Genomic DNA, 13,813 nt, shown 5'->3' with positions numbered 1-13,813 from the left:
CTCCGACTCTCTCCCGCGGCCCTGCCGGGATTCCGGGGGCGGCGCCGTATTGCGGCCCGCCCCGCGGCCCCGCCCGCCCCGCGCTCGCGGGCGCCCAGAGCCGGCGGGAGTCCCGGCCGGATCCGGCCATGTCCACGGAACCTGAACTCATTGAACTGAGGGAATTGGAACCCGCGCGGCGCGCCGGCCCCGGCCGCACCCGGCTGGAGCGCGCCAACGCGCTGCGTATCGCGCCCGGCACCGCGCGCAATCCCGCACGGCAACTGGGCGCGGGCCGCGGCCACCACTTCCAGCCCGCGGGGCCCGCCACGCACACGTGGTGCGACCTCTGCGGCGACTTCATCTGGGGCGTCGTGCGCAAGGGCCTGCAGTGCGCGCGTGAGTAGCAGCCCCGCGCGCTGGCGAGAGCGAAACGGGCGGCCAAGAGGCAGCGCCTGCGCTGCGTGTCAAGTCGCAAAGGAGGGGGTCGGTCGGCAGGGTCGGTTCCCGCGGGCCAAGTCCATTGGCTTTGCCCCGTCGTGTAAGAGAGTGCAGGCGGATAGATGGTGTATATCCTTGTCCTACTCCACCTGCATCGGGCACAGCTGCGCAGAGGCAGCTGCCGACAAATAACTATGAATAAGGTGCTGATTCCAAACTTTTTATCTTTAAAGTGTCTTGGCTCTTCTTGAGAAAGGCTTTGTTTCCACCACTCTCTATAAGTCCCTGTTCCCAGGCCCACCCCTTCCTAAAGATTCACTCACCATGTCCCCCTCCAGAATCTCTGGGATGGGGGGAGTTTTACCCCCTATGGGAGGGGGGCAGGGGGAAAGTATCTTGGGTGGGCCCTCTGCAAATGGGAATTTTGTTGAGCAAATACCTATCGCAGACCCAGCTAGCCAGGTGCCAAAACATGAAACACAACCACACACCAGCAGCCCTTCTGCCCTCCCAGGAGTCACCCACCAGCAAGCAGAGGTTGCTGCCCCACTGGCTATATACACCAGCTAGAATCGGTTGGGATTTTACAGCCCTCCAAACCCCTATGCCTGGACTTCAGACCTGTTGAATCAATCACTGGGAGTGTACCAGCCATTGGAAGAAAATAAATCATTCCAGTAGGCAGCCTGGAATTGAGTGGAATTGAGAGTAGTTGAGAATCACTGCTCTAGCCCATTTAGGGATTTAGAGAAGGTGTCCCAGACTTGTGTAGGCATGGAGACCCTCTCATCCAGAATAAGAGTCTGTCCTGAACACCAGGGTTGTGACAGAATACCAACCATGAGCAAGGGCTGGAACACTGAAGTGTTCCCAAGGAGAAATAAAGTGGACAGAGATTAAAATACAGGACAATTTGGGTGTGTGTCAGAAGCAAAGAGAAGAGAGGAATCAAGGGTGATTTGGGATTTTTTTTTTTTTTTTTTAACCTCAAACTGGGAGAGTAGCAATTTTTGCTAAGATGAGGTGCTCTGGTGAGGGGAGGATGGAGGTGAAAGAAGAGTTGTTTTGGCCACATTGGGTTGACAGGGGCTTTGGCCTGAGGAGGGAGGTCAGAGATGGAAGTCTTGGATCTGGGGTAGGTAAGTGTACACAGAGCAGGGCAGTGATGAGGACTGAGCCTCAGACACTCTCCATTAGATCTGGGAGTTGAGAGAGAACGAAAGGAACTTAGCAGGAGCTGCAGGGAAACCGGGGTAGCGGGGAGCTCTGGAAATCAAGGAGAGTAAGCATCAAATGATGCTGAGGGGGTGAGGATGGAAAAGGAACCTGGCATGTGACCCTGCGCATGTTGCTGAGGACCCTAACTAGTTTTCTGGAGGGAGGGGCAAGCCTGACTGGAATGGGTAAAGGAGAGAGAGGACGGTAAGCAGTGTATGTAGATAAATGTTGGTAAGTTTTGGTGCGAGGGATGTAGAGACAGATGACAGAGAACAAGGGTAAAGGCTTTTGTTAATGCGCGGAGATGGGGGGGGGGGACGTTGACAATGAGGGAGGGGTAAATTCTGCACTCAGTGCGAAAGATCCAGCTGTTCAACAGGCCTGGATCCCTAACCGCCGGAGGCCTTCCCGTCAGTTTCCAGACGTTGGGGGACCAATACTAGAATCTGTATAGCAGCGGGGGGTAACTAGACCTTAAGATAAGGCCTGTCATGCAGAGCCTGGCGGGCAACGGCCTTCATCCCGGGGGTTCTCTTCCGTGCCCGGAATGCTTCTCTGAACTGTAGCTGGGGCTCCTCCGCCTCACCGCCAGGCCTCTCTGCAGATTGCAAGTTCACATGCCACTACCGTTGCCGCGCTCTTGTCTGCCTGGACTGCTGCGGGCCCCGGGACCTGGGCTGGGAACCTGCGCTGGAGCTGGACACGAACGTGGTGAGCGCGGGGCAGGGGGGGCGTACGGAAAAGGCGCGCAGACCTGCCGGCCACACTGCAGGAGTTGCTTAGGCCGCGCCGCGTTACGCGCAAAGAGCGTTCTAACGGGGGGTTTCCCGCGACAGAGAGAGGCTAATTCTGCGCGCGGGATCGAAAGGGTGCCAGGGATGCCGACTACGCACAGACCGCCCGGAATCGCCCTAACTCCGCGTCCGCGCAATTTCCGCACCTTCCCGCATCCGCATCCGGTCTTGCGGCCACGCTGGTGCACATGCGCACACGCTCCGACCTGTTCCCCAAGAGAGGAGGGGTCTGCGAGGCAGAGCCGAGGGGAGCTGCCTGGGCTATGAGGTCATTCCTGGAGGCGTGGCGCGTAGGAACCCGCCCTCCGAAGTCCCTCCCCCAATGAGACGAGAGCCTGATCCTGGGTGTCTACGTTTCAGTGTTAACGGCTGCAGCGCGAACTCGGATCGCGGCGCACGCGCACACGCGCCTGGGGCGGTGGTTGGAGGCTACCGGCGCACGGGACTTGGGGAGCTGGCGGGCGGGCGGGCGCGGCGATGGGCGAGGCGGATGCGGGGACGCCTTCTTTCGAGATGACCTGGAGCAGCACAACAAGCAGTGGTTACTGCAGCCAGGAGGACTCAGACTCGGAGCTCGAACAGTACTTCACGGCGCGTACCTCACTGGCTCGCAGGCCGCGTCGGGATCAGGTGGGGGCCGGGGTTTTGGGTGGCGGGCCGGTGACAGTCGCTGGGACCCTTCCCTTTCACACTAAGTTGTCGGCTCGATTTTGTGGGCAGTCCCACTCCTCCGTCGGTTGGGATTCCATACCGCACCGGGGCCAGCCTGCGGAACCGTGTGCGGGGCTCTCAGCGCCTCGATGCCGGGTGCCGAGGCCTTGATGTCTCTGTCACAGACCGGTTGAACCAGGGGAAGCAGCTACGTGGCTTGGGGTAGACCCGGGATGGGCATTATCTACCTATGAGTAAAGCCGACCGCTCAGTCTGGACGAGCACCTCGATTTCCGCGTTTAGACGCTCCCACCTCCTCTCTAGGGGACGGGGGTGGGGGTGGTGGGAGGAAGTGGAAGGGAGGTGTCCTCGCGGGGAACTGGGAAGTGTGTTTAGGAAGAAGGTTCGGACTCCTCCCCACCCACCCATATGTACTCTTGGACGGAACCAGCTGAGTCCCCACCTCTTACTAGTCCTCGCCTGCCACCGGCTTCTGGCTTCTGGAATGTGGAGGATTCTGGAGTGGACCTTGCTGGAGTGCTCGCTTAGGCAGCACATATACTCAAATCGGTGTGGACCTGTAGGAAGGGTATTTAGGAATCTAAATACCCTTCCTACAGGTCCACACCGATGGGAAGGAAGATGGAAAGGAAGCCTAGTTCTGGACTGTAAGCATACAGGAGCATTTATCCACGGGAGGTGAGGCAGGCTAGATTGTACAAAGCCCAGAGGTGGGATCAAGAGAGATAGGAGTTACTAATCCAGGACTATAAGATGGGATGTTGGAGCAGCTGTTCCTCTCTGAGTCTTCTAGGTGTCCCCATTATCAGAAACCTCTGTGTGCCATGAGTGTGACCACCAAGCTCAAGTAACTGTACAGGAGCTGGTACACCTCAGGAGAGCACCCTGCGCAGAGCATCAGGAAAGAGAGATGGGGACTGTGAGTCTCCGAATACCTTGCAGCAATGCAGCAGAATTCCTTACGTGAGCCACAGAAAGGGACTTGTGAGTCTTTAGATGACAATTTTGTACTCTTTAAATTTTTTTTAAGATTTTATTTATTTGACAGAGAGAGAGACAGCAAGAGAGGGAACACAAGCAGGGGGAGTGGAAGAGGGAGGAGGCTTCTTGCTGAGCAGGGAACCCGATGTGGGGCTCGATCCCAGGACCCTGAGATCATGACCTGAGCCGAAGGCAGACACTTAACGACTGAGCCACCCACGCACCCCTGTACTCTTTAAAATTTTACTCAAAACTTCAGCCCAGACCTTTGACTCTGGGTCAGGCTTTGACTGGTGCAAGGTTTGACTGGATCCCTGGGACTTTCTGTCACTCAGGTTTGGGCCATTTTCAGTTGTAAAACAGTGAGAAAACCACAAGACACTAACCAGTTGAAAAGGAGGCTGGGGAGTCCCCAGTTGTAGGTAAAATACAAGCCATCAGTCACTATGGACAGTGGCAGAGTGGAGGGTGGATCACCATAGTGCAGGAGAAGGGAAACTCCATGGTCCTGCTATGCACACCTCTGGGAGGGCTGTTGGAATCCTCCAGCAGGAAGCTTTGGAAGCAGAAAAAGAAACTTCTTATTCTTTTAGAATACTGACAGGACAGTGCAGTGCCTCCAGTCTAAGTCCCTTATTTTATGAGTAAAGATACTAAGGGAGGCAAAAACAAATAAGCAAAATCTAAGGGAGGTTCACCTGGAGAGGGGAAGAGACTGGAACATAGATCAGTGCATCACTGCACCCCAGTCCAGGGCTCCTGGGTGACCTGGGAAGGAAGAGAAAGGAGCAAGTGTTCTCATCCTCAGGCTGGAGCTCAGAACCATCACAAGGAAGGGAAATAAGTTGGTGCCATCTCTGTGCTCACCGTTCTGTAAACAGAATTCTTTTCCTTCTTGCTGGGGTTTGGAAGTTTGTTCAGCTTTTCTCCTGCCCCACAGCACTCTCCTATCCTAGTACTCCTTCCTGTCCCAAGCCCTCTCCTCCAGCCTGAACAAACACATACTCCCTTTATTCCCAGGCTCCAGCCTTCATTTTACCCTCCAAACCTCCCATTTCCCAGGGCCCGCACCATTTGTTTTTTACTAGTCTTGGAGGGTTCCTCCCTGCCCCCAGTAAGATTTCCTTCGAAGAATTTTCTTCGAAAATTCCCTGCTGAGATTTTCACTTCTTAGTGCTCTCCTCCATCCAGATTTTTTTTGAAACTTGGGGAAACAAGTAGGCTTCGGTTTCCACACCTCCCCCAATGCCTTTCCCCTCTGAGGCCCCAACCTAAGTTTTAAGTGCCACATACTTATTGGAAAGTTCTAGATAAAGAGCATACTGCTAAAAGGCTGTCTAGATGAAGAGCACCCTACCGTCTACTGTGTCCTCCTTATTCATCCCCATTGGACGGTTTAAGCTTAGGGGCTCCAAAGCAGCAGTTAGGGAGAAGCCTGCCTCTCCTGGGCTCAGAGCTGGACACAGGTCATTTTGCAGGAGCCCGGCTGGTAAGAATTCCCCTGGGACAAAGCATTGGTCAGCAGTGATCTCAGCTGCATCTGTGACACTCCCATTCCAGCCAGGGCCTGACGTCAACAGGAAGTAAGGCTGATGCAATGGAACCGGGGAGTTTGATAGAAAAGTGTTTGTTCAGAGCCCTGGCTTCCCTGGTCCATACTCCACCCTTCCAGCAAGAATCCAGCCCCCGGAGGAGTGGGGGATGGGCTGAGTGGTAGAGGGAAAAAAATCTTTGGGCTGAACCTCCAGGCAGGAGGGAGGAGGTGCAGAAGATCTACCTGCTTGGCATTTGTGGGACCAGCTCTACCAGGAGGCAGATTGGAGCCTGGCCTGAAGCTGCCTTTGGCGCAGCTTGGTCAAGATCAAATGGCATGTCACAGTGGTTTCCTCCCTGTGTGTGAGACATACAGGGCTGGCCCCAGATCCCTCACCAGAAGGTGTTAAAATTGTAGAGGTTGCCCTTACCCTCATGCCCATACCTGGCTGGGCTAATGGTGTGCACCAGTCCCATACCTCTCGCTGGGTAGTCATGGCCCTTTGCTGGGGCAGAGTGGCAGAGTGGTCTCCCTTCTCCAGAACACTCCTGACCCCACCTAACTAGGGTGCTGGAATCAGGCCGTGCAGTTGAAAGGTGCTTTTACTGTCAATAAGAACCCCACATCTTTTCCTGGCTCCTGGCCTTCTCTCTTCGGTTTTCTTGGTTTTAAGGTATCCTTAGGGCCTCACCCAGTGCTGAGGAGGCCCCATGTAGGCAGCATAAAGAAGCCAAATGACTGCCGTAGCTGTGCCCATCCATTGCATGCAAACCAGGAGCAATGGTGGCTTCTTCTCATCAGGACTCAAGCTTTGTAGGCAGTTTCCAAAGGCTGCTTTTTCAGTTTCCAGAGGCTGCTTTTTCAAAGTGGCCCACGCAGATTTACCTCCATGTATGTGACGTGCGTTGCAATGGGGTGGGTTCTTTTAAGGACCCTGTGTCCATGCTGGCCCCTCTTTCAGGACGAGCCTGTGGAGTGGGAAACACCTGACCTTTCTCAGGCTGAGGTTGAACAGAAGATCAAGGAGTACAATAGCCAGATCAACAGCAACCTCTTCATGAGCCTGGTGAGTTGACAGCCTGGGGAAGGGGGTGTGGGGAGAGGCTACAGCTAAAGTCACAGCTAAGGTATTCTTGGGTGGGCCTAAGCAGTAATTTATTTACATCTAGCCTAGCCCCGAGTGGACTAGCAGTGTCCAAATCTGTTCCATCTCACGTGGAACGTAGTCATGGTTTGGTTTCTCCTCTTCAGAACAAGGATGGCTCCTACACAGGCTTCATCAAGGTTCAACTGAAGCTGGTACGCCCTGTCTCAGTGCCCTCCAGCAAGAAGCCACCCTCCTTGCAGGATGCCAGGAGGGGCACAGGGCGGGGCACAGCTGTGAGGCGCCGTACCTCCTTCTACCTGCCCAAGGATGCTGTCAAGCACCTGCATGTGTTGTCACGCACACGGGCACGTGAGGTCATTGAGGCCCTACTTCGCAAATTCTTGGTGGTGGATGACCCCCGCAAGTTTGCACTCTTTGAGCGGGCTGAACGCCATGGCCAAGGTAGGCTTCCCTCCCCACCATGTATGAGGGTATATATGCATGCACCATGTGTAAGGGGCTGAATGGGCTAGGCCTGACTCTAATCAGATAACTTTCTTCTCCCTGCCTGGCCTTCAGTGTACCTCCGGAAGCTGTCGGATGACGAGCAGCCCCTGCAGCTCCGGCTCCTTGCAGGGCCCAGCGAGAAGGCCCTAAGCTTTGTCCTCAAGGAGAATGACTCTGGGGAGGTGAATGTGAGTACACAGCCCTCTTTGGCTTCTTGGTTGTCACTGGGTAAGGCTGGTGGGTCACAGCTGCAATAAAGTTGGAAGGAAGAATAGGACTGGAGAAAAAGCCCTGCAAAGCCTCTTTAAGAGTATGTGAACCTTGTAGCTACAGTGAAGCATTCCAGGCCACTCAAGCCAAGGTCACAGGCTTGTCCCAAGGTGCCCGGAAGAATTGTCTTGGTGGTCTGTTCTTTTCTGTTGTGGAAAGTCCTCAGGAGATGCAGGAATTCCTCTGATAGTATGGTGATTCCAAGCCAAATCAAAACACACAGATGGAGGGGCACCTGGGTGGCTCAGTGGGTTAAGCCTCTGCCTTTGGCTCAGGTCATGATCTCAGGGTCCTGGGATTGAGTCCCACATCGGGCTCTCTGCTTGGCAGGGAGTCTGCTTCCTCCTCTCTCTCTCCCTGCCTGCCTCTCTGCCTACTTGTGATCTCTGTCTGTCAAATAAATAAATAAAGTCTTAAAAAAAAAAAAAAAAAACACAGATGGGCCCACATCATCAGGGAGGCTCCTGTTCAACCATTATGACTTTTTACCTAGAAGCTTTCTGGCTTCAAAGTATTGGGTCTGTGGAGTAGTAAAAGGCATAGCCTTTCCACAGATAACTGGGTGACATCTGGTTTGGTTGTCTGTCTTCAGGGTGACTGCTCTACTTTATGGGGCCCATCTTCTCTACAGACTATTGTCAGGAATCCTAGCACAGGCCATTCAGGCAAGAACCTAACATTAGAAAGCCCTATCCTAGCTGTGTGACATGACTGCTGCTCTTCGCTGGGGAGGGCCTGCTGATTTGGCCATGCCTGCTGCAGCCTGTTTCCCTCCTTTCCACCTGCAGTGGGATGCCTTCAGCATGCCCGAACTACACAACTTCCTGCGCATCTTACAGCGGGAGGAAGAGGAACACCTGCGCCAGATCCTGCAAAAGTACTCCTATTGCCGTCAGAAGATCCAGGAGGCCCTGCACGCCTGCCCCCTGGGGTGACCTCTTGTACCCCTGGGGGAAAGGAGGAGAGTAGGCAGCGCCGAGAGCGTGCCGTGTGAGTGTGACAGGGCCCATGTGGCTTGAAGAATGAGTGTGCGTGGAGGTCATCTCTTACCAGGGGAATGAGCCCAGAGAACAGCAAAGGAGCTGGCCCCCTGTGTCCACCCATAGGTGTAGCAGAGCATGGCTCTTCTGCCCTTTATGTAGTGGGTCATGCTGGGCCGGGGTTGCCCCAGAAAGCTGCTCCAGGCTTGCAGCAGGGATTGAGCGGAATTAAGTCTCTTTAATTCATGTCTCAGATACCAGAATCTTGGGAAACCCTACAAACAGAATAGGGTCATGTTTGCAGGGATAAGGGCCCTCATCTATGGGGAAGGGTCATATGTGTTGGGTCTCAGATGGGGTGTCAGGACAGTCGGAACCAAGGGCAGGTGTTCAAGATAAGGCAGGCGTGGGGAACGAGTCTAGGTTTCCCTCTACAGTGGCTTCTGACTCCTCACACACACTGGGGTCAGGGAATGCTGGCTCATGGTGCAGCAACAGTGCCTCAGTGCCTCCTCCAAGGAGGATGTCCCTAGACCAGGGTCTGTGTGAATGTGGGCACTGGTCCAGGTCTGTGCCTTCTTTGCCTATCAAAGCGAGGGTCTTTCCCTCAGTTATTTTTGATGATGTGTGCGAATGTATGTACTATTTTGTGGCCTCAGCTGCATGCCTCCTGTGGGGAAGGGGGTGGGGGTGACAGTCATCATCAGGGCCTGGGGCCTGAAGAGAATTGTCTGAATAAAGATTTAAGATTTCTGCTTTGGAACTCTTTATTATGGGTCCTCAACCGAAGTTGCCCTCATGCCAGTGGCTACCAAGGGTGATGGACAGGCTCATAGAGCACCTTTTAAAAGTCACCATGTGGGACGCCTGGGTGGCTCAGTTGGTTAAGCAGCTGCCTTCAGTTCAGGTCATGATCCCAGCGTCCTGGGATCAAGTCCCACATCGGGCTCCTTGCTCGGCAGGAGCCTGCTTCTCCCTCTGCCTCTGCTGCCACTCTGCCTGCCTGTGCTCGCGCTCTCTCTCTCTCTCTCTCTCTCTCTCTCTCTCTCTGGCAAATAAATAAAATCTTTAAAAATAAATAAAATAAGTCACCATGTGACCAATATTTGAAGGATGTGGGGGTACAAATAGGGACTGTCAACATGCACCACCATGGGGGTTCAGGTCAGGCAAGAATATAAGCTAGAATTTAGGGAAACCACACCCCTCCCAACACATACTCACACACACACTCTAAGCTGTGGGAGGCGTTTTTACTGAGCTACTGCTGTGGACCAGGACCAGACGAGGCTCATGGCCCCCAAGGTCTAGCTGTTAATTCTTGCCTTCGTGAAGTATGCCTTCTAGTGGGTTTGGAAAGAACACTGAACCCAAAGTTCTTCAGACTGAACGTAGCTATACATTTGGCCAATTACTTAGTTTTCTTTAGGTTTGGTTTCTTTACATGCAACAGTGGTGATCACAGAAACAGTGTGGGAATAAAACGAAGCCAGGCGGGCAATGCGGGGCCTGGCCTGGGGCAGCCCTAAAAGGCTGGTTGTGGGGAAGCTGGTGGTTGGGCAGCCCGCTGGACCTGATTTCTGGGGGCCGAGGACGTCGGAGACGCCACACATGAAAGCAGGAGGACACAACCTCCGCTTGACTGGGTAGGAGCTGTCCCAGCTGGGGAGAGCGTGGCCTGCTGGGACCTGACGTTTCACGGTTCCTGCTGGGATGCCTAGCTTCCGAGAGCCACTATTGGTCCCGCCCCGCGGACCGACGAGAGAAGCAGCCAATCAGAGAAGGCAGCGTGCGGAGCGTGCGGAAGCGGAAGTGAGGTTTCCGTGGAGACAGAGGAGCCTGCAGAAGGCGGCGGCGGCGGCGGCGGCGGCGGCACCTGCGAGCGGAGGCCCAGGCAGGGCATGGCGGCGCCCACGGCCCTGTGAGAGCAAAGCGGCCGAGGGGCTCGCCATGCGCCGGCGGCCCTGACATGGGCGCCAGCGGCTCCAAAGCTCGGGGCCTGTGGCCCTTCGCCTCGGCGGCGGGGGGCGGAGGCCCGGAGTCGTCGGTCGCTGAGCAAGCTTTGGTGCGGCCGCGAGGCCGAGTCGTGCCCCCCTTCGTATTCACGCGCCGCGGGTAAGGGCGCGGATTCCGCCCCGGGGAGGACAGGCGGGCGGCGGGACGCCCCCCGTCACAGGGAGCTCCAGGAGGAGTCGGATGTTTCGGGCACCCGTGGGAGCAAGGGGTGGGGAAAGCAGAGCGGTCGGTTCCTAGCGATTTGGCTGCTTGGAAGGTCTCTCTAGGGGAAGAGTGGGCCTGAGGCTTGTCCATGGGCGGGCCCGCGGCACGATAAAGCTGAGCTGGAGCCTCCCTGAGACTTCAGGATTTCTTTCTTTCATCCCCTCCTGCCCAGCATGAAAGTTGAAGGCTCCTAGCCTCCCTCTCCCCCAATTCTTCTGAGGGAAGAATAACCCTGTTTTGGCTGTTTTCGTTCCCCACCGTCGTGGGGTTAGACCTCTGAGGGTGGTAGCCGCGAAAGTAGGACTGGGCCCCAGTGTTGAGGATGGAACCTTGGTAAAAAGACCTTCACCCAGGTATGTTCTTCACATCTGGAGTACTGACCTCCCTTCTCTTTCTCCACGGGTCCAGATAGGAGCGCTATACTGGCCTGCTCCTTGTGGGCCAATGGAAATGGTACTCAAGTGATGTTGGAGATTTGGCTGTAGATACTAGGGAGTCTCAACAGTGGTAGTCTGGCCACACCAGCCATCTGGGGTGGGTGGGGAGGATTCAACCTTTTTCTCTTTAGGCTCCCTTCTAGTTCAGGCATCTGCCATCTCAGGTTGGCCCAGGGCCAGCAGCATCTTCTGGAGAGAGACACGTGCCCAAGCCATCATCCTGCCCACTCTAGAAGTCCTGAGTGAAGACAAGGGCCTGATGTTGGAATGGCTGCTTTTGTTGAGCAAACCAGTGATGAGAACTGGCCGTGGCTGCCATGACAACGTGCTCTGATTGATCTCTCTTCTGGGAGACTGACAGAGTAGCACTGGCTACCATCCCACTCCCCACTTGCTTCTAGTAGACCCCAAGCCCTAAACAAAGGATTCTTCGGGCATATTATCCTCTCTTCCTCCCACCAAGGTTGCTCCCCATTTGGAGGTGGGCACATTTCCCTTTAGTCTGGTCATTTGCCATGACTGGGTGTGGGGCTCCAGCCCAGCCCGTTCCCTCTCTCTCCACACAGCTCCATGTTCTATGATGAGGATGGGGATCTGGCTCACGAGTTCTACGAGGAGACAATCGTCACCAAGAACGGGCAGAAGCGGGCCAAGCTGAGGCGGGTGCATAAGAACCTGATTCCTCAGGTGAGGGTCTGGGCAGTGGTCATAGAGCCTGTGTTGAGTGTGTGGAGATCCCAGATGTGGTCTGCTGTCATGGTGGGATGTGCATGTCTTGGGGGAGGAGGTGGCCCTCACTAGCCTCTGTTTCCATGGCAGGGCATCGTGAAGCTGGATCCTCCCCGCATCCACGTGGATTTTCCTGTGATCCTCTATGAGGTGTGAGCCTGGGGAGTGGCAGGCATAAGCACTCCCTACCCCACCAAGAAACCCCCAGGCTCAAGGTGTGGCTTCCATTAAGGAACCTAAGCTGGGGCCACAACCCTGAATAAACTGCATTGGCCTGGAAACTTCAGCTGTGAGCGGGGCAGTCCTGCAGTGTTGGTTGGGTGTTGGTTTATATGTGGACAAGAGGTGGCTGGCGGCTGGTGAGGGCTGATGGCAGAGTTACCAGCCCACCTTCCCCAGCAATCCCTGCAAGGAACATGGCAGGGCATATGCCGGTCAGGAATGCCTGGTTCCTGCACCCTTGCCTGGCCTGCTTTCTTCCAAGCTTGCCTAGGGCCCAGCCCTGCTAGGGGCTACAGCACTTTACAAGCAAGGTCTGCCTTCTTCCAGCCCCTGGGCTGTGGGAACTGTACACAAGTGGGAACTTCCTTTCCCTCATTTCCCTTACCCCCTTGTTGGAGCATTTCAGCCGTTTGCTACCTCGATTCCTCCTATGTTGGACAGAGGTGGGGGGCAGTGCAAGCCTGATTCTTCCTGCCTACCTTCTCATCTGTTCCCACCCCCAGATGGATGGACAGTTTTCTGGTTGTTAATGGGAGATGGGACTGGTGTGGGAGGATTCTTCCTCCACCCAGGGCTGGACTGATCCCTCCTCACTGCAACTACTTGTTGTCCCACACACACACACACACACACACACCCCAGCTGAGAGGGCATAAGACGGGATCAGGAAGGGCTATGATGCCTGTGCCTATGGGGAGTTGCCCCAGCCCACCTACTTTGTCTAATCCTCCTTGCCTTTGTACCAGCCCGACACTTACACACACCCCTGCCATAGGGAGGAGACCATCTGCCACCCTTTGGTGAGGGATAGCACCCCTAGGGTTGGTGTCAATAACTGTGAGGAGCCCACCACCCCTTTCCCTAAAGTATACCCATCCCCCAGGATCAGTCAGTGGAAGGTACTGAAGCCCCTGGGTAGAGACAGAAAGGAGAGATCAATCATAAAGGAATACTTAAATGTGAAAGTCTGTAAATAGTCTAGTCCATGATGTTGGGGCAGAGTCTGATTTCTACATCAAAATGACTTTTTTTTTTTTAATTCCTTACTGTGCAAGCTCTGTGCTTTTAAGAGTGTGGGAAATGGCTTGGGAAGGGCAGCCCCCAATCTAAGAAGGATGTTGTGTTATTTGTTTAGTTTCAATAAAATTATTTGTAGACCCTGCATACAAGAGTGGCATCTGCTGTGATATCCCATGTATAGACTGGGCCACTCCGATGGCTCCCCTCTTTATCATCGAGATGAGCCCAGTTTGTGGCCATCCCAGCTGTGGCCAGCAGGTGGCAGTGTATTCACACACCCGTCACTGCAGGGCCCCTCAGAATGGAAGGCCACTCACTTGTCTATTGTGTTTAATAGGTAGAGACTCCTGGAATTGGAAGGCTTTGGGGTGCTTCACTAGGGATTGGCCCCATCCGCCTGACCTGAGGTGACAGCATGACCTCAGGTAGTTCTGGGACAGCTCTCTTGCCCCTAGCAATGCCAGCTGACCCCACATGAGGTCACAACACAAACCCCATGGACCTCCAATATCCATCTTAAGTGGACAGCAATTAGCTGGGTGCCACCATGCCCTTGGCCTACCGCCAGACTATGTGGCCCCAACCCACCTGCTTCCTCCCAGGACTGTCTGTGGATACCACCAGGAGAGTGGGTTTGGGGCTTCTGTTCATCAGGCAGAACTCATCCACCTAGTACTTTCTTTGTTCCTTGCTGACCCTGTGTTCTCACCTCCTGCTGCCCC

General features: G+C 54.9%; 2 protein-coding genes across 5 annotated transcripts; both read left to right on the top strand.

Moving 5' to 3' along the window:
* The first annotated feature begins 113 nt into the window (after positions 1-113).
* LOC111143767 (Ras association domain family member 1) lies at positions 114-9,216 on the top strand. 4 transcript variants are annotated; one of them, XM_022497616.1, is made up of 6 exons: positions 114-378; positions 2,243-2,349; positions 6,581-6,685; positions 6,871-7,168; positions 7,286-7,401; positions 8,272-9,216. In XM_022497616.1, the coding sequence occupies exons 1-6, from the start codon at positions 129-131 to the stop codon at positions 8,416-8,418; spliced, it is 1,023 nt and encodes a 340-aa protein (XP_022353324.1). In that variant the 5' UTR covers positions 114-128; the 3' UTR covers positions 8,419-9,216. The 4 variants fall into 4 exon arrangements, with proteins under 4 accessions (XP_022353324.1, XP_022353321.1, XP_022353320.1 ...); XM_022497613.1 differs by having other exon boundaries at positions 129-378; positions 2,243-2,348; positions 6,568-6,685; XM_022497612.1 differs by having other exon boundaries at positions 129-378; positions 2,231-2,349.
* A 1,112-nt stretch (positions 9,217-10,328) lies between these two features.
* LOC111144052 (tumor suppressor candidate 2) lies at positions 10,329-13,235 on the top strand. The gene is made up of 3 exons (XM_022498132.1): positions 10,329-10,578; positions 11,687-11,807; positions 11,940-13,235. Exons 1-3 carry the CDS (start codon positions 10,433-10,435, stop codon positions 12,003-12,005), a joined length of 333 nt encoding a protein of 110 aa, XP_022353840.1. The 5' UTR covers positions 10,329-10,432; the 3' UTR covers positions 12,006-13,235.
* Positions 13,236-13,813: the final 578 nt, after the last annotated feature.

This window comes from Enhydra lutris, unplaced genomic scaffold (genome assembly GCF_002288905.1).
Source record: "Enhydra lutris kenyoni isolate GAN:26980312 unplaced genomic scaffold, ASM228890v2 scaffoldscaffold10, whole genome shotgun sequence".
Taxonomy (NCBI): Eukaryota; Metazoa; Chordata; class Mammalia; order Carnivora; family Mustelidae; genus Enhydra; species Enhydra lutris.
Note: the sequence above shows the minus strand (reverse complement) of the source record. Positions and strands in the feature narration are given on the sequence as shown.